The sequence below is a fragment of the Takifugu rubripes genome, chromosome 17, assembly GCF_901000725.2.
Source record: "Takifugu rubripes chromosome 17, fTakRub1.2, whole genome shotgun sequence".
NCBI classification, from domain to species: Eukaryota; Metazoa; Chordata; class Actinopteri; order Tetraodontiformes; family Tetraodontidae; genus Takifugu; species Takifugu rubripes.
The window spans coordinates 5,494,204-5,521,708 of NC_042301.1; the positions used below are offsets into that span (position 1 = coordinate 5,494,204).

The window sequence follows — 27,505 nt, forward strand, 5'->3', positions numbered from 1 at the left end:
ACAGCAATTGCAGGATTTGGCACGCTCCTATTTTTTAGTTCCAAACCTGGAAACGCCACGATCGTGAACTGGTTTTCTTTTTCATGAATTGGAAACAGCTGCATACCTGCGAGGGAAACGCTGTTAAAGTGCTTACTACAGACTTTCAAAAGAATTGATTAGTGCTGTTTTCATTTAAACACGACCCTGCAGAACCTGATGTTAGAACACAGGCCTTGCCGTGCGTCCATACCGGCCCTTGGCCACTAGGCGGGGCTCTTGAGCCGGTGTCGTTTCAGACTGGCGCCTCTTCCAGACAACATGAGCGCTAATTTGAATCACAGGAACATTTTCATCTGGATACACCGCTTAGGTACTTCCTTTATGTGCAGTGACACAGACTGCACCCTGAAGATCCATTATCAGCCGCTTTTGTTATAATACAGCACAGCTAAAACCAGACCGGGTATGAACACCAAAGAACCATGTCTGAAATATCAATCTTTTCTGATAATGGATTATGACACTGGATTATTCCATTCAAGATATTAATACTCTTTTTAGTTCTTGGGGACATCACATTAGATCTGTTGTGACCCGACTGTCCGCCTCCAGGTCTTATTGTCAAAGGTGATGACGAAGTGAACCAAATGACGAGGTTGCGTCAAGGATCTTTCTGGTATCATCTGCAGGATTTTGTTTATTAAAAGTAATCGCATAACATGTTTTTCAATGTCATTCTCTTTCTCTCAACATGTTGATGTCCGTGTGGATGCTCTAGTTTATGTCCTGTAGAGCTGCTCAGTAAAACAAAAAAATGTACTTTAACTCCATCCTTTAATAGAATGTTCCCACCAAATTAATAACTTAAAATAAGGCTGATAAATAAAGCTAATAATGACTAAGCACAAGTAAAATGGGAATATTGTAGCCATCTGCAGCACAGCTCTTAATCTCATTCCAATGATTCAACAAACAAATGAGTTTCCAAAGATGTTTATTGTCCACAATCACTCGACTCACATGGAACAAAGCTCACAAGTAGTTTCAAAGAAAGGAGAAAGGAAAGACTTAAACACGGGTGCCAAATCTCTACCCATACATGTTGCTCTACGTGAACACTAACAGCATCCCTGGTGCTCGTCTACTGATGGTCCCCGTGCTCACGCACGTCAGCGGATTACGCATGCGCAAGGAAAAGTCGAAAGAGAATTCAACTCTGATCTGTACTGACCACACACACACACACACACTGAAATGATGCTCATAAAAAAGAAGGATGCAGTCCACACGTCCTTGATGAACAAATAAATAAAACATTACAGTGACGTCGGAGGAGCTTGATTAAAAATGAAAATGTCACCGTGTCTGGGTGTGTAGATCAACTGCATGGCTCTCTGCGTCACATCAAATAAATTCATATGCTTATGAATCAAAAGCTGTAAAAGTGTAAAAGTCCAATTTCTCTAACACACACGCGCACACACACACACACTTAACTTGGTCAACGTGTGCAGAGTCACAGAGCAACTGGCCTAAACAGACAAGATTACAATCAGAAGCTTGATAAAGTGACATGACTATTAACCATCCAGAGATGGCTTCCAGAATATATGGAGATAGAAAACTGGTATAGGTGGTCGAGGCTCTAATACAGGCTCAAACACAAGATAAAACACAAATAAAAACACCTAAATTCAGAAGAAAAAGTTCATACCTTGCGCCCGAAAGCACTGAAGATGTGATTGTTTACTGCAGTGGATTATTGCTGCCAGGTACGAGCAGCCAACCGTCGCGTCTGAATACATTTATTTAATATTTCATTGTTTTGTTTTGTTTTTTTTGTTTTGTTTTTTTAAAAACAGGAAATAAAGACAACTCAGGTCTTCCAATTATAATCAGCTGGCAAAACAAAGTCAAGAAATATTTTTGTTGTTTTTTTTGAGTTTTTTTCTAAATCAAGCACACCAATTAAATTTCTCTCTAAATGTACAATTTAACATTCAAATGTAAATTAACACTTTAAGCAGTAGCGTAATCTGGAATATAAGAGGCGGGACGTGTGAAAATAAGCATTTGCTCAGAAAGGACAGCAAATATAATAGCAGCAGACAAGGTTTGAGCCCCATTTTCTGATTATCTATCAAATGGAGATGTTTGACTGCAGAAAAAAGGGAGTGAAAACGCCTCTGGGCTTAGACCAATTGGGGATTCTGCCGAGTGTGCGTATTTACAAGGACGGAGGAAGATCTGAGGAAGTACTGAGGCATCTAAGGATCAGATGATGCAACAGGAATTATACAAATATTGAAAATATAAATGATTTTAGAGCCCTGCCCCTGAGCTGATTCCTGGAAAATATCGTTGCTGCTGGTGAAAGGCCTGCCACAAAAACTTGAAAATGTCAGGAGGTTTGATTACAAAAATAACGTGAAAATTGTGTGCTTTTTCTTTCTCTGAGTGAACAGGCTGTACCATACAACAGCATTATTAGTATTGTAAAATTATTTGGTTGTTTGATTGCAATACATTCACAGGAAAAGACGTAAAATAGAGGGACCTTCTGTGGGTTAAGGCAAGTTGTTGTCTTGTATGTATGTTATTTACAGGTGCAACATCAGTCTGATAATTTCCAAATTATGCAGGCTGAAATGTTACACTACTGTAATGCCATTAAATCTTTTGTCAAAAGCTTGGTTTACAAATGTCAATTGGAACATATGGAATTATGCCGTGTGCTAAAATTAGATGAGCGCCTCTAGTGGCGGTTTCTAGTATTGTATGATTTCTTTTTAGTCTAATATCTGTCATCTCATTTTAATGCACACTGTGTACGTGTGTAATTAAGGTCTGGGAAAATAGCACACATGTTCTGCTGACCCTGAGGACATCCAAATAACTTTCTTACTTTACTTACCATTCCATTTCAGATATAATTTGCTGGAGGGAGTTTACAAATGACTCGACTGCATCATCCTCCTGTCAATTTTAGGGCTTTTCTAAGAGGACAAAGCTGATTTGAGTGCAACCATTTACATTGCAGAGCAAACAGCTAGCTAGAACACCAAGAAAAATACCACAAACATTTGCACCACCGTAAAGGTACATTAGTTTATACTAAGCTGATACTACACTACTCAGCGCTGCCTGAGATCTCTAAGCACATCACTCATTGATAGTTACCACGACAACCACAGAGATCTGATTTGTCCTGTATCATTCTGAGAAAGACAGACGCTAGCTGACCCTCAACCATCTGGTGCTGTGCTGTGATGCCAAATGTCAAATGTCTTCTTCCTTTTAGCACTTTTGTCCTCAAAACGAAGCGTTCACAGCAACGGTTCAACGCAGCTCAAGACACCCATAAAATTCATCCGTCTCCCTGGATGTCTTCTGAGATCCTTTCAAACAGATAGAATGCTCTCCAGGTTTAAAAAGTTCTGGTTGTAAACTCCTGCCATGGCATCGCCATCTACAGCCAATACACGTCAGCTTTGGAAAAGGTCAGACAACAAACCTAATCAATATTTATTGAGTGGTAGAAGAAGCAGAGCTCACGTTTCTGAACCCTGACCTGTTGTTGCCGAGGTGGTCCAACTTTACGTGCTGCGGTACGTCTTGATAATGTCTTTGATCTGTCTTCTGCAGATAGGACAGCAGGCATTGGACATTTTCTTGAGTTTGAGGCCACAGGTGTAACACAGACACATGTGCCCGCAAGCGTAGATGACGGTGTCCACCGCATTCTCGTAGCAAATAGAGCACTCGTCAGACCAAGGTCCGCGGCCTGAAGGGAACGTTGGTGACTTGGGCAGGCTGATTGGTGAATTGGGGTTTGTTCCTGTGCGAAACAGATGGTACGTGCACAGTGAGTTCAAAGGACCTTCTTTAGTTTCAAATCACAGATGGAGCCCTGATGGAATGGCGACACCAAGAGAATCAAGACGGATCGACTAAATACAGAAGAACTAAAGCGCCCGGAGCGATTTTAGTGATCTGCGTGGCCACCGTGAAGATGAAAAAGAGAAACTTTGAAAACCACAGCCATAAATAGTTATGAAAAAAACATCCTTAATTATTCCTCCCACCCAACAAAATCAAGAAAAAGAAAATAAATGCAATTTATCAACGATAATCTGGCATCTGCAGTACCTTTGGATCCCTTAAATGACACCAAAAACTGATTTATGTAATAAAATGGTTGAAAAGTTTCTAGATCTCAGTGTTACCCAGGATCCCATGATGGATTCTGCGTTTTGGGTGTACCTACCCTCTGCTGAGCTGCAGTAAGCTGCAGAGCAAAGTCCTCCGTTCAGTACCGGCTCTGAACTGCCGCTACCCAGGACACTGGGCGTGTGCGGGGATGAAGACGGTGAGCTGGGGTTGGATGTGGTGAGATGGGTGGAACCTAGTTAAAGACAACGACATCTACAATCACAGTTGGAATAACTTACTATAGTGCATCTCTCTGGCTAGCTGGAGACTGAAGACATCAATAACTGAATTTTTTTTTTTTTTTTTCTTGACGCTAAACTAGAGCAAGTGCTTTTCAAAAGAGAGCTGTCACCTTTCTTTCTATCCCACTCCCACACCCTTATGGACAAAGTAACAAACTGAAATTCCAAGAAGTGTCCAAGTGTCCACATATAACAACCGTCAGGCTCAAGGTTTCCAGGTCCAAACAGAACAGAAGTACAACACTGGCTATGAAGAGTTTCAATTTACCAACATGTATCACCAGACTGTAGCAAGAGGGCTTTATTTGCTACGTTGGGTTAAAAATGGTGCAAATCGAAGCTTCCCAAGGAAAAAAAGGTTTTCATTAAGAAGACTTTTAGTGATTCGGCCGCCAAAGGTTGTTTATCCAGCCAAGAGGTTAACAGATTTTACTACGAGTGCTTGCTGACATCATCAGTTCTCTTCTTCACATCCACATCAAAAGAATTCCCTTAAAGAACTGCTGCTGCTCACTGTAAATGCAGATTATCGTAATTACACAAATTGATTGCTCTCTGCACCTCATAGTGTCTTGAATTGTTCTGTCTTTGAATTCTTCTTTAAACAGACTATCTTTGAAACCAAGTTCACAATCTGATTAATAACGTTCATATACGGGGCGCACGCTTCTGAACGTCTCGTTGCATTCCTGCGGCCTGTTGGACTCAGAGCCGAGCTAATTCCGAGCCGTGGAATGTGGAAAATGACATACAACTGTCAGCTTTAAAGGCAGCACTCTTGTTTCAGCTGGCGAGTTGCCGGTTCACTTACTGTATCTATATCAGGAGTCCATGCTGGTATTAGCCAGGACTTTCCTTTGTCTGCATACTGTCACGGTGCTTTCAAGGGAGTCTGTTGATTTGTGTTGTATGTACAGTGTGTAGCATGATGTAACAGGTCACCAAAAGCCATGCATTGTTAGGAAGGAGCACCAATGATATCATGGCCCTCCTGAGCCATATGTGAAGACAGCATCGTGTCCATGTATAGAAACTAGAAGCCATACGCTTATTGAAGACCACCCCACCACTGGTGTTTTATGCATGAGTACCACAATAGTACCCCCCCAACCCTAACTATGACCTGTTTAATAGAATGTGCAATCTCCTCCTGTGTGTTCTTCAGTTCTACAGAACGGCGGAATATTTCCATAATGAAGCAATCCAACTGCTGGGAAAAGAATACGGACAGTGTCTATTCAGCCAACCGCTTCCTTCACACTCAATGTGCAAAGATAAAATCGAATTGAAATAACAAGAACTGTGGAATGGGCGCTGAATCCACCAGAGCATGACTTCACAACAGCAATGTCTGGGCTGACCCTGATTTAAAAAGAGCTTGTATGAGTATTTAATATTAGGTAAAAAAAAAAAACTTCCAGATTTCTTCAGGGAAAATAAAAGATCCATAGCTAAATTACATCCATCCATCCATCTTATAGTCTCTAAGAATTACATAGCAAATATTCACATTGGCCCTATGTATGTGGACCCTGGGAATGTTGCGACATTGTGCCCCTAATGGGTTTTATGATTTTATGTAATAATAAAGAAGACGAGATGTCTAGGCTACGTGCTGTAAAAAAGCTAAATGGGACTAGACTTCCTCCAGCTCCACCCCTGACTGCTCTACCGTGGAAGTGAATCCTCTTTCTCTCCATGTCCCTCCCATCTCACCCATCCCCCCAATTCATCTCTCCCTGTTAATCCCACTGGCACGTGGGCACCTCCCCTCTCAGGCAGCTGAGACAGAATCTGCCATGGCCACCTCTGATCCCGCCACTCATCATTAGATTAAATAGTGAGCTGTGTGGGCAGCTGTCATATCCCCACTGTCCATCCGTCCATCCGTCCGTCCATCCATCCGTCCATCCATCCATCCGTCCATCCATCCATCCATCCATCCATCCATCCATCCATCCATCCACCCATCCATCCATCCATCCACCAGCAGCTATATAAAGTGCATTTATATGCATTGAAATGATTGTGTGCATCACGCCCTTAACAGGATGGAAAAGGATGAAAAATATTTTTTGTACATACAATATAGTTTCTTTGTGGTTATTGTACAAGCCAAAGCACTTCTTCCCATTTCTTTTCCGGCCGTGCATTTAAATTATGTATAAGTGCATGTTATTGAAAATGTCATCACTCATACATTATGTTTGTTGCTCGTTTTGTTCCTTTCACACATCTTAAAGAAGGAAAGCAAATTCAAGGAGAGGGAGAGCACCCAGCGATCAGACATTAACATTTATTTCGTGAAATGCTATTCTCAAATACCAAGCATGTGAAAATGGGTGGCTCTTAATTTAAGAGTAGAGAATACTGTCTTCTGAGGCACCATCGGGACAAATGTGCACTTAAGCTCCCCGTTTTTGTTTGGATTGGAAGAGAGAAAAGGTTTAAAGCTGCATAAAACGTTAACAGTCTTTTTGTTCCCTATGATCACATTAGGCAAAAGAGCACTTTTACAGGGAGAACACGTGTTGTCAGAACTTGCATATGCAGAGCAAAAATGAAAGGATTTATATTCTGGGATGTTTAATGAAACAGAAAAACCACAAGTCTTACATTAAGTGTGTGCAATTTATATCTCTTAATCTCTACTCTGAGTCCAACTCAGTGGTGTTTGTTCTATGGAAATATGCAGAAAGGGTGCAATTATTGCTCGAAAAAAATGTTGTTAATGGCCTCATGTGCAAAAAGTGAACACAAATGACTGCAATTCTTTGTGGACGAGCACGTGTCCCCCAGAAGTCTTTGCTGTGTGAACGTTTCAGACTTTTTTAGGAGGATCTGTAATAAAACCCAGGAAGATAAAAGTTGGAAAAACAGAAAAAATGAACTATAACAGAAGTGGGCAAAACAGATGTGCACGAGTGTGTGGGTGGCGTTGAGTGTGAATGTTCTGACACAGTGATTGGATCTATAACACGTGTGAAGTGGGTCACTGGATGATTGTTTTGTCTCCATGCTTCACACGGCCGAAAGGTCCAAAGCGTCCTGTCCTGTCCACCTGTCCATCATCAGCCTCTTCCTTTTCAGCCATGAATACAAGTTTACAGATAAAGTAAATATTGTGATGCCAGAATCCCTTGGCTGTATAACAACATTATTTGTCTGTATTGATTTTAACATAGAAAACCAGGCATTGAATTTGAATATTAAAATAATCATCGCTTTCAACGCCATTACTGAAGCATTGTTACGAATTCATTACCATAATTAACATGTCTGAGCAGCTACAGCTGACCTGAACTAACCTGATGATTCTGTTTGAGCGTGAATACTGTGGAGGTTTGTGTATTAATTAATTAATTTGTGTATTGAAGGGTTTGTTTAAAAGTGATCGGTCTGTTCCACCCCTGTGGATCAGTGGTCCAGTAGAATAGTCGATGTACTACGTCCCAGGTGAAGGACATGTGGGAATCCAACTGAAACCAAAGCTCCCAACACAAACCGATCAATGGAAACTTGCATTGGCAGCACAAGACGTGCTTCCTTATTCAGCTAGAATGGACAGATGATTCTTTTCTAAGGGATCTACTCTGAAATGGGTGGGTGTCTGGCAGCACCAGCCCTGATGCCGTCAAACACATGGAAGCAGCTGGAACAGACTGTTACCGGGGTGCCGAGGGTCTACTCTAATCCGATTGGCCGTCTTCCTGCAGTGCTGGACATTGAGCTCCTCCATGGATGGCAGCTCTGTTTTGGTGATCTGATCTCTGATAGTCTCTATCCATTGATCCACAGAGTATTGGCACCCCCTCTAATCTGTGCTGACAGGGCTGTCATGTTACTTTCTTGTCAGTAAAAACACAAGTGGGTCAATCGATAAGGACGCTAGTCCAGAGTGAACAGCAAATGTCCTCGCATGACATGGGAAAAAAAGAGTTTTTGAAGTGATGTGGCACCTTTCTAGTTTTTATAGTTTAAACCTGTCTAGGTCTCTCACTGCAGTTAAAGGTTGATGTTCTTCCACGGTGACATACCCCCCCCCCCCCCACCTCTGCTTCCTTTTCCTCTCCTGTCTCTGAAGAAAAGCAGGATGTATTTGAAGATGTTTTTTCCTCCACAGACAAACACTCGTGACACCTCTGAGAGGCGGCTGCTGTTTTTCGTGCCACTTAAAAACCTGAATTAACGAAAGGCAGCAAGCACTGACGGCACTTTGCATTTTAAAGCTGACATGTTGCCTCTTCACTCCCAACCTTAGCGCGCACAGGGCGAATATAAAAATGCACAGCATATAGAAAAAAAGCAGTTTGATTTTAAGGCTACTGTGGGGAGGGCAGGAAGACGGGGACATATGTTCTGCCTTGTTTGTGACTGTGAAGAGGAAGACATGCAATATCATCAACAAAAATGTCTAAAGACGTTGGGATCACCGATATTATGATGCAGAGGTAGATGCGCCGAATGGAACAGTGTAATGGAACACTAACAAACATCATCAAACATCATGTTTCCACCACAAAACACACCTGGAGAGCAGCTGAAAGACAAACACAGAGGTCTGAACACATCACGGTGACAGCAGCTGCTGCACGCAAATGTCTTTCAAATGACAAAAGAATGGACACACTGTCCATCCGTCCATCCATCCGTCCATCCATCCGTCCATCCATCCGTCCGTCCATCCATCCATCCATCCATCCATCCATCCATCCATCCATCCATCCATCCATCTCTGTAAACCTCCACTTATTGTTACTTTGAAAAAATGTCTTCTTTTTGGCTCTTAATACCAGAAAAGTTATGACATTTAAAAAAACCCCAAAAAACCCCACTTTATTTAGAAATAGCTGCTCAAAATTCAGGTCTATGTGGCTGAAGACCTGTGGAAAGTGATATCCTGGAGTGTCCACAATATGCCCCGTGTGATGAAATGAGGTGGAGCCTTCCCTGCTCCCCGTGTTATTAATAGCCTTTTAGAAAAGGGTAAACACACCTCAGGTGGTTTGGCTCACTGCTGACAGTGTGAGTGTCCACATCTTGTCTCTGCTGTGTGCAGGTCAAAGCCTGCAGCCTCTCCCTACCTCACTTCCTGTATCTTTTTTCCCCTCTGCGTGACAAGAGGGCTCACTTCTCTGTCTCCCTCACTGGCTGTGTTATAGATGCTTCCTGTCTGCTGTGAATACTGCCATAAACAAAGCAACAAAATGCCTCTCTGATTATAATTATTGACCCTTTGCTGGTTATGAGCTGGCCGGTCGGGGTTTTCTGACTGGGGGTTGTTGTTTGCCTCCATTGACATATGTCAGAGCGATCAACACTTGTGCAACACTGCACAAATGGAGTTCAACCCTAGACCGTAATTGAATTAAGCGCAGTGGTGGGAGGTCTCTCTTGTGCTCTGCCAGCCGGACGAAGATCAATATACTGATCAGCATGTCCCTGACCTGGGATACATCACCAGACTAAATGGGTGTTATATCCCCAACAAATTAGTCTTTCAAGTGGGATTTTTCACTACATAAAGCATGCAGCCAGGAAAAGAGAAAGTGCTCCTGCCTCCAGAAGCACATAAAACAGCGTAATACATTCTGGTGCATTAGGCCACGATTTAAACAGAATGAAATCTCATTTTATGCTAAATCTGAATCACAATCATATTCCCTAAATTGCTTTTTTATTCTATGTCCGCTCTAAACTCCAATCCGCCAGTGAAAAAGACGATTTTGCCCTCATTATAACCGATATAACTGTCCTTTTACCATTTCACAGAAAAAGATTAATCAGGTTTAGATGAAACAATCCAAAATCTTCAACTAAAACTATTATATTTTCTTAGTATTCACTTGTTTTTTGATGGCCTTTGGTCTTTAAAGCAAAATCTCAGAATACCAAAATAATTAAATGTAAAATTGATTAGTTCAAGTGTTGTCTGAGGCCATTTTGTGCTTACCCAGAATCCTCAGCTGAGTCACAGCCCCGTGTAGACCAAAGAACATCCAGAGTGGGCGCGAGTTATCCACGCACACTTGCATGCCCACGTTGGTGCCGTTGTGGCTGAGGATGACCTCCCCTTCTTGGTTGACCAAGAAGCCCAGGATGTCACTGCTTTGGAGGGGAGTGGGTACTCGGCACACCGCCCAAAACTCCTTCCTGTCCACCAGAGCCTCTGGGTTGTAAGGCAGGTCGCTGGGACGAAGCACTGCCGGATCACAGGAAGTCACTCCATATGACAACGAGCCCGAGCGGGATGGACTGGACTTGGTGACTTTGATGAAGACCATCTCCCCGGTGTTTAAGGGCCGGTTGGTGAACACTAGGGTGCGTTCTTCTCGTGCATGCTCAGAACGCGCCACCGTCTGCTCATCGAGCGTCTTGATGTGAGCGCCACGAAGCTGGTGGAAGTGGAGGTCACTCTCCAGGGAGGATGGGAGCAAAGAGGACTGCTGGGAGTTAAGGGAGTTCTGCGGTATGGGACAAGAAGAGGAGGACGAGGCCGAGGCCAAATGGAGGGTGTGACGGTGGGACTGAGCGTGGATGGGACGTCCATCATCCTGCTGCAGGTTGAGGTCACACAGGCTGACTGACAGGCGGGAGTCGTTGGCCTCGTGTCGTAGAGAAGAGGGGCGCAGCGTGGTGAAAGAGCGCGGACGGAGGCAGTCGGGAGGAACAATCTCGCTCTCTGAAAGGGGAGACAATTGGGATCAGGACAGGAAAGAAGAGCCGTTAATTCCAGCGCAGTCATCTGAGTCACATTCTTAGAAGGGTTGAATCTGCTGCTCCTCAAACACCAAGATACTGATGAATGAACAAGAAAATTGGCCCCTAAATCTAAAGCTAAAAACACAATGTACATATGTTCACCCTACATATTCAAACCAAGCATTTCCCTTTAAATACTTATTCTTAAAGAAAGCAATATAAGTGGTAGGATCTACCTTGTTCAATACCTTGTTAAAAATAACTAAACTAATTGAAAGAAAGAATTAAAAATGTAGTTGTTAAATGATATTTGATCAGGTTTACCCTGCAAGGATCACATCTAAACAAATCCAATCATACTCAAGGTGTTATGTTCTAATGAGCACCACTTTAAATGCTAACATGATTCAGCAACACACAAGAACACAACAGCAGGTTTCAAGCCTAGCTAGCTGCCCCGTGACTGCTAACAGTCTCATCCAATATTTTGACATGGATGCTGAAAATACCACTCCTGCATGAGCCCTGCTCTCTCCCTGTAACCCCCTGATGTGGGTAAAATTAGCCTGACATCGTTACCCTGAGTGGGCCATCTAGTTGGGTGTATTGGGTAGAACTGAAAACAAGATGCAGAAAGAGAGAGCGAAAAAAACCACCTCTTGTTCTTCTGAAATACCCAGAGACCATCATCAGTCCAAATTAGAGGAGGAATGGGGGATGATGGAGGGTGGAAGGCAGCTTCCGGACTAAAGAGCCTCTCTAGTCCTTGTCATCTCTGGCCCCCATTATCTGACTGGGACCAGAAAGCCTGACTCTGATAAACCTCTTAGCTTCAATTAGCGAGGCTCTAGGAGGCGCAGCCCACCTCCGACTGTAAACTGGAGCAGAGACAACCGAGCAAACAAGCCCCTTGTGATGACCTCCCACATGAAAAAGACAACAACGGCACAGCAAGAGTAAAGACTAGATGTTTCTCAACAACAGATTTAATATGAAAATGTCCAGAGACAGGGCAGGTCTCCTTTTAATAACACAGAAAACTACCAAGTTTAAGGTTAAATGAAAATTGGATTTTCTTTCCACAGCCTTTCCACAGGCAGTGCGCTTTGGTCTTACCGTTTCAAACGGTATCTTCCCCAAAATAGAAACTTGCTGTAAAAAGCTAACAAGCAAACCCAGGCAGGTTGATGTACAATTCTGTGTAGCAATGTAGCATGTGTTTGTTTATAACCATTTCGATTTATTTGTTACCATTTTTGAAAGTTATGGGTTGTTGTCATAACCTGTATAGGATAAGTCAGGTAAGTTACTGTTTTCTTATTTAGTAATAAGAAATAGGGCCAGACAGCAACATTATCTGACTTTAAATATCATCTGTGTCAGAAGTTCGCAACACTTTTGTTTTTTTTACTTAAGTTAAAAAAGCCTGGAGTGAACTCCGGAACTTTTTTATTCAGTACATACGGAAGTAGGTTTCTCTTGAGATGTTTCAACAGTAACACAGACCTTTTCATCCCAGAATCACAGATCCAGCTACACCTGCTGAACTACAGCTCTTCGGTTTACCTCCAACGTCTCCTCAGAAGGTCTGATGTTGAGGCTCAGACAGTATATCTGTTATGGCAACCCTGCTTCTTCCAGCAATTAATGAACAGCTATTTAAATATGGTATTTCGAGTGACCTGGACTTTTACTGAAAAGCGTTCGGGAGTATCTTTCCGAAACTCGCCCAAATTTCTTTCTCTAGAACATTTAAGCTGGGTTTTTCTCAGCGTTTTCTAAAGGTTTCCAAGAGGGTTTTATATTCCTTTTCAAACGAACTTTTTTGAGTTTTCAAGGAGGAATAATTTCAAACACGCACTGGCTTGTGTTCACTTTTCACTTATGACGCCTTTGTTCATCAAACGCCAGCGAGGCCAGCACCCCGCTGCACTTTTCGATAGCTTGAAGGACAGATGGAAAGAGTGAAAGGACCTGCAGATGAGTTCCAAAGGATGAGAAAAAGCTTGTGTATATTTCTGTGCACTCAATGTGATCTCAGCAGCAGCTGCCCGCTAATCTCGGTGCACCTGTGACGTTAGCCGTTGCAGTCCCTTTGTTTACAATCTTTTTTACTACTGCTCACAGATCCTATTGGGTGAGGCCTCAATTCTACTTGAGAGCAGTCTGTGTGCCCATGTGTGTGCTTACTTCTTGTGGACAGAAACGTTGTAATGAGTCCATGGCCTATGCAGCTGTGGGGCTAGCTTTTCAAAGAGGGTCACACTTCTTTTGGACCAGTTTTGCATCCAGGGTTGTGCACACCATTGGAAAACCATCTCTCACAGTCTAGTGACATCGTACTTACTGTTTAATACAAATGCTCATTTAATTTATCACGATTACTAATCAATCACACTCATACAGATATATTCTAAAAAACTGAAACCAGATTTCTCTCTTCCTCATCTTGAGGAGACTTCTGTTGAGAATATTCTACAGGATCCACCTGCAGACAGACAAGTGTGGTAGGTGATTAGTTTGAATTGCTCATGCTGTGCGTGTGGGCGTGGCCACAGACAGATGGCTATTCTGGCCTGAGATGGAATGGGCGGCAATTTGAAATGAGGATTCACTCTTTTTCATCTTATAGATCTTAGCTGAACCCTTGGAAAATGCTAAGAAAGCGAAAAAGCCGATGAGGCAAAAGTAAACAGACTGTTTATAAGCGCACAAAAATCTAGCTTTGTGAGCTTGGTGTCAAAGTTTTCGTGTGCTTTTATGCACAGGAAATCTGCAGCAACGTTCCAACGTAAAGCACTTCTACAAGGTTTAGCAAATATTGTTGTATAATAAGTAATCAGTAATTCACTGATTTATTGACTAAACAGAAAGACGAGCTCGACACAGTAAACGTTCTCCCTTGCTTGTTTGCCACTGGCGGGGAATCGCCCTACAAACACGTGAAACGTTGTTCCACTCCCTCCCCCTCACCCATCTGATTGTCCTCATTTCTGTCTGCATTCTGAGAGATGCCTCCATCTCGTTCTCTCTGCGTAGAAAAGGCCAACAATAAAGCGTTGGCCCACCAGATGTGGCCAAGAATTACCCAGAATGCACTGGAAGGTAAACAACAATGGCATAAGAGGGAAATGAGTCTGTTCATCTTTATGAAATAGTATTCTGCATTTTGCGGTTCTCATTTCTGTAGCTGAAGCTGATGAAATGAGGTCTGTGGTTCTGGCAATTCAGGGTTATTTATGGCCACTTATTCCCTAAAAGTCAACACAATTTACCCTTATATATATTTCCAATCATGTACCCATAGACATATATGATATATTACTGTTATTGTGGGCTAAAAAGTGCCATTTATGTGGCTTTATTTTCTTTGCCCTTAAAGATGTTTAATTGATGACAGTGTTATTGTAAACAGCTGAAATGCCAAACTGAGCAAATGGAACCAAAGATGGAATAGACAGGCTAATGACTTGGCCTGGCTGCCTTATTTTAGAATATTTCTTTATGGTGGTGTGATTAATGTCTCTTTCAATGGATGCGTATGGATAAAGTTCTCCTGGCATTAGTTTTGAGACAACAGGATCGGATATTTTAACGAATGTTCCCAGGTTCTGAAACATGATTTCATTTTAGAAAACATTACAGAGAAAGTTTGGAAAACAGGACTCTGTACAAATCTTGACTTTTTACCTCTAGTTTACCCTCATTAAAAGTGTTCTGTGTTGATTATATCCTGATAAAAAATTTTAAGAATGTCTTCTGATCTGCCTCCTTTAAGAGAAAATTGTGTGTATTTGTGTGTCCAGCCAAGGCCCACTCACTGAGAAGTTGCTGCCAAATCATACAGAACAAGTTTGTTCTTTTTGGCCTTTGAGCTGCCTGACCGACAACCTTTAAGGTAATACGGACGATCTGCAGCCAAGACACACAAAACTGCCAAATTTACTTTGTATGTTTGAAAGATTTTGCTGCTTTAAATCTGTGTTTTCTAAATAAATGGGAAAATAACAATATTCACAAAAAGACGTTATATAACTGGTATGGAGGGGTCTGTTTGGAGCGGTAGGATTCATAAAATGCTATTTTTTTTGCGGCGCAGAATCCTGCCAAATAAAACTCTGTCCGTCAAAATTGCACTGCAAACAAATGTTCATCATTCACAGATGGTCATCGGGTCTCGGACGCTCTGGTCCGTCTCTTCAGCGAGCCGAGCAATGAGAAATGTTAGAACGAAGATTGTGACTCACTCCAGATGGATCCCAGGAGTGGATCTGGGTCTACTTTAAAAATGGCATTTTGTTCATTTGTCTCTGATTGATTGTGAGTTTTGGATTAGCTTGATTTAATCCTTGGTTCACTGTCAGTTTACCGTTTACAACATTTGCTCGAATTGACTCAAAGGTGGAGTGTTTAATGACAATGTGAGCAGACGAGCATGACAGCAAATACTAAAGGTTGTGTTTTTAAAAAAAAAACCCAGAGGGATTGTTCAGCACCTGTGGAAGGTCCATCAGGCCCATCAGGGCGGACGGGGTGTAAATACATTTCCCAGGTGAAATGCTGAGACGTCCCATGTTCCAGTTTTGGAAGGAACAATTGTTTTGTCTCTTTGAGGTGACAGCGAGATTGGCAGTCTGGTCAGTGGCGATAGCAGTCCACAATCAGACTTCATTCTCTTGTCCTTCAGGCAAGTCCTACGGAGGTTCCCTCTTGATTAAAGCTCCAGCGACTCACAAAAATCGGAGTCCCGGAGGCTTCGCCACAGCTGCTGCTGCTCAGTTACTCAGCTTTCTTCCCAAAAATGCGCGGGTAGCAACAAGACTGACAGTTATCCTCGGTGACCAGGATAAGGGTATCTATTAAAGTCCCTTTTATGGCTTGTTGGATTTCAAGCCTTCGGGAACAGCTTGAGCTTGCCTTCCAGATTATCCCGCCAAACCTTGCACAATATCATTTTTTCACAGTTCAAGGCCAGGTGAGGTGAATAACCTGCTGCCTTAGGCATTGAAGAGTGATGTTACAGCGCTGTGTGCTGAATATATTTCTGAGTCTCATGGCATTCCCATTATTTCTTCATCTACAGCTTCATCACCAGATTGGAAAGTGGGTGAAGCAACTTTCCCCAAATAGATTTGAATAATTTCTTAAAAGCAAAGTTTGTTATATAACCATTTCTATTATTTGTCATGAAAGAAGAATGTAGCTTGTACACCCACTGCGTTCACCCACTTGTTTGTTGCTAGATATTAATGTCTTTCATCAGGGAAATGAAGAAAAGGATGCTAGTCTACACAGACTAGAAAATAGAGTTCATCAAGTGCTTTTCTATGCAACTTTGACCACTCAAAACACTTACGCACTCGCAAGATACAGCTTGGGGAGCTATTTTGGGGTTCATTGTCTTGCTCAAGGATATATTGACATGCCATGTTCCAGGATCAAACCAATACCATTTGCATCACTGGGGCAATACTTGAACCATGACCATGTCGGAACCACATTTCCAACAAGAAACAAGAGTCGAGTCGTGTTGATTGAATGTGGAGGTCCCTGCCTTCGACGACGTAAATAATCGTCCCTACGCACTGTCATTAGCTGTTGGCTAATAATGAATTCTTTTTCATGGTTGTGTGGGCTTGTCTTTCTCAGACTAACATTGGTGAATGATACAGAACTTTAATGTCGATCTTATGCGTGATGCCTTTTATTTTGAACCTCAAGTCTAATGAAATGCCTTCGATGCGACTTATCTATCAAACCTTTGTATTAATGAAACTCCTGTAAATCCCCTCTGTGCTGTACCCCTTGCCTTAACACTGTTTTCTATGTCTGGCTGAGCCCATTCCCAGTTTGGGTTCCAGTTATCTTGGCCTTATCCCAAACTGACAAGGGTTTGCTATTTTGCTATTTGGACTTCAAACATCAAACAAAAGAAACTAGCATCAAGACTTCTTTCCCTACTGTTTCTAAAAACTTTCATTTTTATGTTAAGTGTGATTGGTTGCGCTTAGAAATAGTATAGTTATAATTGCACATAATTACACAGCCCCAGAGAACAATGCAATTGCTTCACAATTGCTAATGTTCTCTCCAGTATTACCGTAATTTGCGAAACTTGTCCAATGAATGAATCGAATTAATCTAAATGATTTCTCAAAAACAGAAATCAGTTGAAATGGGGTGAATATAAATGTTACTGGTAGAATGCCAGAGTAAATAAGCTCAGGGACTAGATTTAAAAGATAATAAGAAAAAGGATATTATATGAACTAAAATGGAGTCATAAAACATTGTGACAAAAGCATCCTTAGGAACAACAAATCGATCTGTTGATAGAAAAAGGCTATTTAATTGTTAAAAGCTTTCTCGCCTGTGTAATAAATAACGCACCTCCTTAAATGACAACAGGAGGGAATGCAGGGAAAGACCTCTGATGTAAAAGCCTAAAGGCTTATCTGAGGATCATGGACCATTGCACACAGAAACTTGATGCACAGAGTTGACACCGCTGGCCTTTCAGTGTCGCAAAGAACGAAGTCTTGTCTAGATGACGTATTTCTGTCTGGACCTACTGTAGCGTTCTACCCTCTGAACAGCCTCTACTCGGTCTTACTGCGGGCTGATTGGCTGCCTAAGGCATAGGAATACTGCTCTACATGCAGCCTGACTGTAAAAAGATAGCAGAAATTATTGAAGCTAAGCTTTAAAATGAAATTCTACTTCGAGTAGCATTCTAAAGAGATTCTATATCTTTCATAGAAATGCGCTGCAGACACTTCAATAAAAGCAATCCTTGGAGTGCTCGGCACTGCCGGCCGAATCAACGCGATATTCTCACTTTTTCTGCACAACTTTTATAACTACTTTGCATTTTCTACTATGTGGATACTGTACGGACCTTATCTTGTCTCGTGGCACTAATCAAGGGTGGTTCAAGCTTGCGCTTACAGTTGGAAAAACATGTTAATAAAAAAGGAACTTTCCCAAAGTTGTTGTTTTTTTCCCCCCACACGATACATGATAATCTTGCAAAGAATATATTACAAAACTGCTTCTCTATAACAGACCTGAAGCAGAGCTAGATATGAAAATAAAACATAGACTGAGCGGAGTGATGCATATGGGCTCCTTTCTTAGCAGCCGCCCACAGCAGCCTGGAGATACCAGTGTCAATCATTGCGGTACAGAGTTACAGCCAAATGTGCTATCTACAGGCCATGTGACCCCTGATCTATTTTTAAAGCACCAGAAGGGATGACAGCATTGACTCTCTAGGGAAAACGTCTGTATACATTCTCTAGAATCAAAGCCTAGGCCACACACTCCTGTGCTATGCTATTCTGGTATGTAGGCTAAGTGACCTAGCATAGTTTGATAATGCCTGCAAAACATGTTTTGAGGGTTTTGGATTTTTTTTGCAAAACTGCTGTGTAGAAGTCTGTTAAATCCTTTTGTATCTTTGTATGTGAATTTTAACATTTACGCAACAATGTTTAAATTTCACTAATTTGTTTGTCTTATTTGTAACAGTATTATCCTAAGCTGGATACAATTATTCTGTCTTAGACCCGTCTGTCCTTTCAGCGTAAGACATGCAAGCTGCTTGAAAATGACAATATTAGTGGAGCCACAAGTTTTGTGTCCATTTGGAGGAACATTTTTTTCCAAGAACGCACTGTTGCTCATTCTCAGTTTATTGTAAATATTGAGTGCATTCCTGCAGTAAGTGCAGTTTGGTCTGTGAAAGGTAAAATTAAATAGATTTATGCATTAGTTTCAGCTGTCTTGACCAGCGTAAGTGCTCACATTCACACACCAGTGGTAGAGATCATTTGCCCATCAGTGAAGATAATCATTCCCACACTTTCACACACCACTGACACGTGCATTAGGAGCAATTTTGGCTTGAGTAACAAACTAAAGACTGATGTCGCATCCTTGGTGTTGATATAGTGAGGTAGGAAAAGAATCTTTATTTTTTCTAAAAACCAAAACCTGCATCATGTTTAACATTAAAAGGCTTCTTGTAGACAAAACGTTAACGATAAAAAGATAATGTCACTTTCACTGATCGATATAAACACCTCTCATGCTACTTCAGGCACCTCACCTAGCAGCTGGACTCCACGGGTCAGGCCATAAACATCGATAAGGGCCCAGATGGGCTCTGCTGTTCGGACCCCACTGAAGAACAGCATAGGACTGGAGCCATTGATGCGGTAGAAGACTCGGCCCTTCTTGTCAACCCAAAAGGCAATAATGTTGCCCTCGTTGGAGAACTCCTCAGGCAGTGCCTTGGCCCAAAATCCATTCTGGGATACCAGGTCGGGGCAGGCGTACTTGGGCAGGTTGTCTGGGTTTATCCTGGAGGGGTCTTTGGAGGTGAAGCCCAAGCGTAAAGCCCCGCTCCAGCAGCACTGCTTTTTAGTAATCTTGGAAAAAGTGACAGAGTTTATAAATGTCATTTTAAATATTTAGATGATTATTTGTGGCGTGTTACATTATATTGAAACATTTTACGTAAATGCAACGCTTTTGTGTAAATAGCGAAGATGCAGGGATGATACCTTGAGGCGGACTTGTTCATACACAGCTACGGGCCTGTTGGTGAAGGTGATGGCGTTGCAGAAACTGGCCTGCCTCTTGACAGTCTTCTGGGTGAGATCCATGACAATTTGGGATCCTTTGGCATTCGGATGGAACAGAAGTGGGCTGATGGGAAGGGCTCCACCGATGGTGCCACACTGGATCGGCAGGCACCTCTTGGGTTTGTGGTGACATCGGTGCGATGTGGCTGGAAACTGGCCACCGAGAGAATCTGCCAGAGACAAAACCAGGAAGTCAGTTTCACTCCAAAATACATGGGTTGGATTTATTCACCCTGATCGGATGGTTCAGTTTTAAATTTTGTGCACGTAGACTCTAAACGTAGAGTTTATTAGTATTCGCTATTTATGAGCATTAAAATCACGAGTTATAAATGTATTGAATATAGGAGGAACGATACATGTATGCATGGAAAACTACATTGGAGGGGTTTAAACTTTCCAAAGTTGTATTGACTACACAAAAATACTGGGGAAAAAAGCGTCACACAGGATGTTAAGAATTCTGTCATCTGCTGCACAGGGATGTTATATTCCATCACCAAAGATAGCTTTTGGTGAAGAGCTGTCACTCATTTCTTTGTAAACCTGCTTTTTCCAGGGTAGGATTTAATGCAAGACCAAGTAAACTCTGACAAGGAGACAATCTATTGGGACTAGAGGTTGAGCTCTGTCTCCCAGATGTGTTGCATAACTGACTGAAATGATATTCCCAGTGCTGTCTGTGTACTCAGGCATAATTCTACTAAAATACTGAGACAGCAGATAATATACCAGCAGAATCTACCGAATCAGCCAAAAAGACAGATCTTTCTTTTATCCCCGGAGCATTACGTGAGTCTTCCAGTGTGCGCTGAATGGCTGGAGCAGGATCCATAATGCTTCAATAACAGAAATGTATTAAAATTGAATGTCGAACTATATTTAGATGATGGTGTTTTGGACTGAGTGAGAGGACCGTTGGACAAACAGATGAAAGCCAATACTGTGGCAGCGGCAGCTGTCCTGTGGAGACCAGATAAGACCATGCTGCAGGTTCTAAAAAAAAAAAAAATCCCAACAGCTAATTTTGTGTTCCCTCTATTTCTTTGTCTCCAAATTCTCCCCCGTGTCTCTGTATTTATCTAGTAATGACCCTTCGAGTTTTTCCCGTTTTGTAAACGTGTCTACATTACAATCTGGGCCACGGCCTAACGGCGTCGCTGAGCCCCTTTGTCTTAGGTGAAGCCACAGCAGAGCAGTTGGTGAACGTGGTGCACATGGCAGATTGAGCTGAATGTATTAGTGGGCTCTGAAGAGACGCAGCTGCTGGAGAGAGAGGGGGAGAGACAGAGAGAGAGAGAGAGAGGAGACCCTATGTGTGAATTCATGTTCCTTAGCAACCTCTCATATCAAAAGGTCCCGATCAGTGCGCTCTTTCCCTCTGTGGCCATCACTGGGGATGGAGCAGATGCCGTTTGTTTACGTAGACGCCACAAAAGATTTGTGTACATCGGTTATGCATCAATTATATGTAGTTTACATGACGACTAGATGAAAATAAGGGGATAGATCACAGAGCTAATTAATGTTAATGTGGTATAGTTGGGATCTCGGATCACTCTTATGAAAAGTAAAGAAACACATCATTAAATGCAGTTAAAGGACATTTTCAAGAATAACTCAAATGGGCAAACTGCTAAGTAGCTCCATGGGATTTAATGGGATTTGAGTCTTTACCTGTCTGAGAGAGACCCTTTCACCTTTGCCCCTACTACTCAAGACAGCATGATTAGAAAAACTAATATAAAAAATATAACTTACGACTTAATTATTTACTACTTATTTACTGCTTCCAGAATACAGAGAAAGGAAAAAAAAGATATTATATTATACTAGGTTTGGCATTCAATTATTCGCCATCCTGTCTTGAATTCAGTCTGTTGTCAATAAGGCTGAATTTCTTCATTTACACAAAATAGCCAAAACATATGTGTAAATTAGTGGCGCTTGGATAACCAATCCTTTTATTAATGGGATATTTTAAGACATGGTTTGCCCAGTTTATAGTCAGCACCCAACAACACAACAGGCCAACTCTGTTAGTTGTTAAGTTAAGAAGAGTTGTGAAGAAGAGTTGTGAAGAAGAGTTGTGAAGGAATGCAAAAACTATTTGATGTGCGAGTTGTTTTATTTAAAAAGGATAGGTGTTCGAGTTTCTACTGACAATCAAACTACATAGGTTAGGGAGGGATGTTAATGGGCGTCATCAGGCATCTGAACCAATGAGAGCATTTGGGCCAATTGGAGCGAGCCTGCTGCAGCACTCATATCAATCTGAGCGTCATTTATTCTACCAAAAACCTACATTCAATGTGCTGGTAGTGACACTTGTATATTCCAATTAAAACTGTTAGCCATATTGAGTTGGCAGCTCATTAGCATAACACGTTTGTGGCTTGGAGCAAGACAGAAGCACAAACTGGTTTCTCTGTACAAAACAAGAAAAACTTGGCCGATATTTACACACAGTGTTTATCACCGGCCTACATCTCCACTTATTTTTTAGCACCAGAAAGATGAAAGGTCGCTGTAGAGCATCCAGCCAGATAATGTACCCATTTCTCAAACTCCTTCCGAGGTTTGAAACTGCCTACGTGAGTTTTCTCTGGATTTTGGAAAACAGAACCCGCGAATCTGCACGGACCTGCAAAAGCCTCTAAATGTACTCGTTTTGAAACAGGCAATTACTGTCAGATGCAACGATAAGGTGAATTTCAAGGGGGGAAAAATTACAGATGCATGTTATTTTTACATACTGCTGTAAAGGATCTGCCCTTTCTCAGACGCTACCAGTGGAAAATGCTACTCTTGCCGTTGAAGTTGTTTGATTTTGTTCTCAGAAGCTTATTTGCAGCATTGCAAACAAGCCCTGGGGGTGATGATAAAGCACATTTAAACGATGTTTACACTGCTGCGAGTGGATGAAGCATTCAATCCCGCCGATCATGACAAAATAGCATTTCAGACTCATGTAACACAAGTGGGAAATGAATCATGAAATAACAGGAAACATTAATCATGCGCATTATAATTTGGGTTTATTAAAATGCAGTTCAGTGAGCACAACATTGCTGGCTAAACAGCCGGACACAATCTCTCAGCTAGTCTGTAGCGCTTTTTTCATGGTGCTATATTTCATCCTACTGATCTCACAGTTCCTCATCATCCTGTACATGTACAATCAGGCCCGTCTTGTGAAACCTAGTAGTTTGTGAGTAACTCAGGGAGACTGTGGCAGTCATGGTAACGATAGCCACCGTTGCCATTCTACCCGGGAATACTCGTCACATCAGTCATTATGCATGTGACCAGCAAAGGGCTTCATGGGCTGCTAGGCAACCTCGTGTCAAAACTATCGATCCATTCACGCGGAGTTTAGGCCAGTAATGTTGCATGACTTGTTTTTTCCATATTGACTCAGCTATAGTGCAATTTAGGACTATTTATTAAAACTAGTAAAGATGCTTTTGGCTGACAACACTGAGACTTTGATAGTTAATGTGGTAATGACACTAAACTGCTAGTCTGACATTTTTACCTGTCATTAATCTGCAAAGAGTCTGTTAAAGGAGCAGTATGTTAGAAATGTATAGAAAGTCCTGACCAAATGGCCCTGACATCACCAGACATAACAGAATCATGTTATTTTCAAATATGTCACTGACAACAATAGTCCAGTCAGAATATTCTCAATTCAAAAGCAAAATTTCAGCCTGCTTCGCCACCCTCCATCAATCTCCAGACCAAGAAGTCTTTAGCATTTTGACATCCAGGTTGCTGTTTAGCTGCAAACATTTTGGGTCACAAATGTCTGATGTTACTAAACCTCTTTAATTCCCAAATAGGTCATGACAAAGTCAGAAACTCCTTTACAGAAAACAGCTTGGAAAGATGGAGACAGGTGAAAGCGGAGAAGACTTTAAAACACAATCAATGAAGTTGCTCATTTTCTCCTGGACAGGCAAGATTCAGCTAACTCGAGTCTACTTAATGCAGGCGGGGACATTTTAAATATTCTCTACAATCCAGTAGTGGTATGCAGGTTTGAACTCTTGATGAACTCTTTGGTGGGCGCCTTCCACAGAAAAGCTGGAGAAAGTTTTGATGCTGAATGCATCGCTATGGAGTACAGAGTCATAAACACACAAACATGAGGCCAGCAAGAACGCAAGCTGGGGCTTATGAAATATTAATGATTTGAGCTAATACAGAATATGTTAATGAGGACTATTTAGTCTTTCCAGGTTGTTATTTTCATAATAAACAATCTTCTTGTAGTCTTAGACATTAGGGTCTGGCCAAAACAGTAAACATAATAAAGAGGAGAGCATCGGATCTCAAAGCCCAGCTGAATTAACTCAGGTGATGATGGAGCAAGAGGAATGTGGGATTACCCGCAGATGGACACATTGCTGAGCGGACGACGCGCAGCAGGCTTATCTCATCATTGGTCTGAATAATTCACACCGCCGTGACCTGGTACTGAAAGGTGAGACCGCAGAGGTGACGCGCAGCATGTGTTGACTGGAAGCAGACAGGAGGTGAATGCTGACTGGAGGTCGTGATGTGGGCGCTGGCTTCAAGGTGACCTTGGGAGAGCTCCACACAAACACGCCGGTGGCAAAACAAGGTGCAGAAAGTGGGACTGGAACGCACCCATAACAATTCCGCCTGACATGTGTTTGTGTCAGTTCACAGCAACTGACCATGCCTAATTACCGCCACCACTTTCCAGTTCATACCCTCACGTGCAAAAGATGGGAACGAGTTCCTGTCCGATTCAAGGACGTCAGGACCCTTTTTTTTTTTTTTACAACCATCAGTTCATCACATTGGCCCAGTCTTTGCTTCCATTTTGGAGATTGAACGCAATTCAAATGCAGTCAGACGCTTCATCAAACCAGCCTGTGCAGCTTCAGACACTGGCCCACTTTCAGTCAATCGGGAGCATATAAGTGGAGCTCCCACACACTCAACGGGCGTGATTATGCAACCAACTCCAGGAAGGCACTTTGGTTCTGGTGCTTCACACCTGAGAAATATAGCCTGCAGCGATGAGCTAGTTTGGAAGCCTTAGCTGCCACAATAACTGACTCTCCATATTTCGGCAACATTGCAAAAGAAGTCCGGGGAGAAAACTACAGGAAACGTTTGGATATGTTGCTCTTCCCTCCAGAGACAAATAAATGCTTTCCTATTCTTAGCTATCTGTCACCATAGCAACCCTTGTTCTCAAAAATTACTTCAATGCAACAATCATTTCTTTAATTGGGCCAAAGTGTTATCTTAACTTGACTACCGAGAAGCTTCATTAGATTCCACTGTTAATTAAGAGGCTCTTCTTTTATAATTAAGTGGCTATTGTGCCGTCTGTTTCCCGCCCCGGGATATAACAGGTCATTCAAAATGATAACTGAGTCTTAGCATTAAACTTTTCAGACACTCTTTAATCAGTGTAGTGATTCACACTTATTTGATTATAATTACCAAGCAGAGAACCCTGTATTTTGTAGCTCATTGTGTATTTTGATTTAAAAATATATATATAATTATTGGAGTATCTAACAATAGTTGGCTGTCATTGATGTCACACAAAAATTGCAAAAGTGACTAAAAAAGATTGGATTTTGGAGAAGAATGAGGCTTTAGCAGTTCAGCGGTGGGCTGAGTGGCCAATAAGAGAAGTTAATGGACTTTTGTCCAAGGAGACATTTTACCAGTCCTAGACAGGAATGGTGTTATTACACTTTAAGCTTTGCCTATTAGGCGTCTCTTAAGCCGGCATGTAAAATTCTACAGTGTGCGTTGGATCGTAAAGTCAATAAAGAACTTAAGGATTTGACATGGATGCAACAAAGAGGCTTAAATAAAGAAAGTAACCTCCAATGTTTAAATATGTTTACTTAAAGCAAACGGGCGCTGTGCGTGGGCAGAATATTTCAAGAGTGATCTCGGCACAAGAAAGTGGTATAAATATTTATTGCAACAGAATTAAAGAAAGATCACCAAGTGCCTTCCAGGACTTCCATAAACACAATATATTACCCAGCTGCCTACTCTAACATCCCAAATGAAACCCAAGTCTACCCTTAACCAAATCTTACCCCTCAAACAGTCCTTTGGACTTTTGAGGACCAGTCAAAATGTCCTCGCTTTGCTAGAATTTGTAAAAGTACAAGCAAACTTTATATTGTAGGAAACTTGGATCCAAAAGTAATCCTCTTATCTTTGGTTCAAACCTAAACTTGTAATTCTTTCAAATCCACAGACAAATTCAGGTATATTGGCAATAAATCAAGACCTGCAGGTGCAACATGACCTTCTGCACACTTATTGCCAGGGGCAATTAAAGGTTCCAACCGAAGTCAGGAAAAGTGCACAATAACAACGTTTACGCTAAAAGTGATTGATGTCTTGAAATAGTCGCGCCATTACAGTTATTACTCTAAACACAAAACAGCAACATGGAACGAAAACTTGTAAAACTGGTCAGTTCATGCACTGCCAGTTAGGGCTGCAACTGTGTGAGCAGTTTAAACATGTTGACGGTGATGTTTAAAATAGGCTAAAATTAAAACCTCGCCTTGATTCAGGTTAATGTTGACACCCTGGGCAGGCGGCTAGTAAACAGGTCACATGTGAATAAAGCACCTTGCAGCAGGTTTGACCTTGACCAAAATAAAACGAAGCTCTTCCCTCCTGCTGCTGTCTTAGTTGGTCTTTAACTAATGGGATTAATCTAAAGGCTTTAATTAGAATGATCAGGTGGCCAAACTCAGGAGAGGCTGTAGGGATGCAGAAGCGGCTCCCTGAAGTTCACCGCCACGACGCATTTATGGAAAAGCAGATGGGATTCAGAATTGATGCTGAAGAAAAAAAAGTAAAAATAAATAAATACAACCTGAAAAGGAGGTTGGAGAGGACATTTAGATTAATATGGCTCAGGTCTGCCACAATGAAGTACACATAAACACAATAGACTGGAAATAAAGATATTTGCTCATGGAAACGTGGCAAAATTAAACTAACTGCTGCATTTTCCACTGTAACTGGTTGTTCATGGTCTCAGATTGAGAATAAAGATCACTGTTACCACATAAGGAATCAATATATAGATTTTGGAGGCTCAGCTGCCGACACGCATGTAAATAATGAAAGAAAGGCGAAAGGCAGCGAGCACAGAGGGGAAACCCCACAACTTCCATTCACCCCTCATTGAAGCTGACACATGAACGTCACTCGGTCATGTGAAAGATATGATAACATCCTGTCTTTGTTGATTCATACAATCCAACATGAACACAGGAGCACGTCCCCAGAAGCCAGTCCTAATTGAGGGAATGACGTAGCGGTGACAAAGGAATATAGGCTGTGGTGCCAATATGGTTGCTGATAACCGCGACTGTCGACCAAAACGCCAAAGATTTAAATATCCATAGATGGGCCTAAATATCGCACCGCGCATTTCATCCATTTCTTACCGTAAAGTGCATTTCGCGTTATCTGCCCACCCATTGTTTGGTTGCTACGGTCGTCCAGGAGCCTGTGTGGATTATTGAGACGCGCACGGTGCTCGCTCCAGCGCTCATGACATGCTTACGCGTTCGCATCCAAAGCAGCATTAACAGCGCCGCTCTCTTCCGCGGAGATGCAAAACACGGTGACGCACACCTCCTCCGAGTGAGCGCACAGGTCCGTGAAGGCAACCCCACCACCACC

The 27,505-nt window shown here is 42.0% G+C and overlaps 1 protein-coding gene across 2 annotated transcripts; it reads right to left on the minus strand.

Annotated features, from left to right (window-relative positions):
- Positions 1–959: 959 nt before the first annotated feature.
- neurl1aa (neuralized E3 ubiquitin protein ligase 1Aa) lies at positions 960–27,505 on the minus strand. 2 transcript variants are annotated; one of them, XM_029851042.1, is made up of 7 exons: positions 27,268–27,505; positions 19,706–19,956; positions 19,249–19,570; positions 10,390–11,118; positions 4,250–4,387; positions 3,554–3,820; positions 960–3,471 (listed from the first exon to the last, which is right to left on the minus strand). In XM_029851042.1, exons 1-6 carry the CDS (start codon positions 27,299–27,301, stop codon positions 3,579–3,581), a joined length of 1,716 nt encoding a protein of 571 aa, XP_029706902.1. In that variant the 5' UTR covers positions 27,302–27,505; the 3' UTR covers positions 960–3,471; positions 3,554–3,578. The 2 variants fall into 2 exon arrangements, with proteins under 2 accessions (XP_029706902.1, XP_003972181.1); XM_003972132.3 differs by having other exon boundaries at positions 960–3,820.

Bases quoted from the DNA above. Each gene is read 5' to 3' on its own strand.
- neurl1aa (XM_029851042.1), bottom strand. From the start codon at position 27,301: ATGGGTGGGCAGATAACGCGAAATGCACTTTACG. The intron at 19,957-27,267 runs GTAAGAAATGGA...TGTCTCTGGCAG, and splicing joins AACGCGAAATGCACTTTACG to ATTCTCTCGGTGGCCAGTTT. The intron at 11,119-19,248 runs GTGAGGTGCCTG...CTCCCCTTTCAG, and splicing joins CCGTGGAGTCCAGCTGCTAG to AGAGCGAGATTGTTCCTCCC.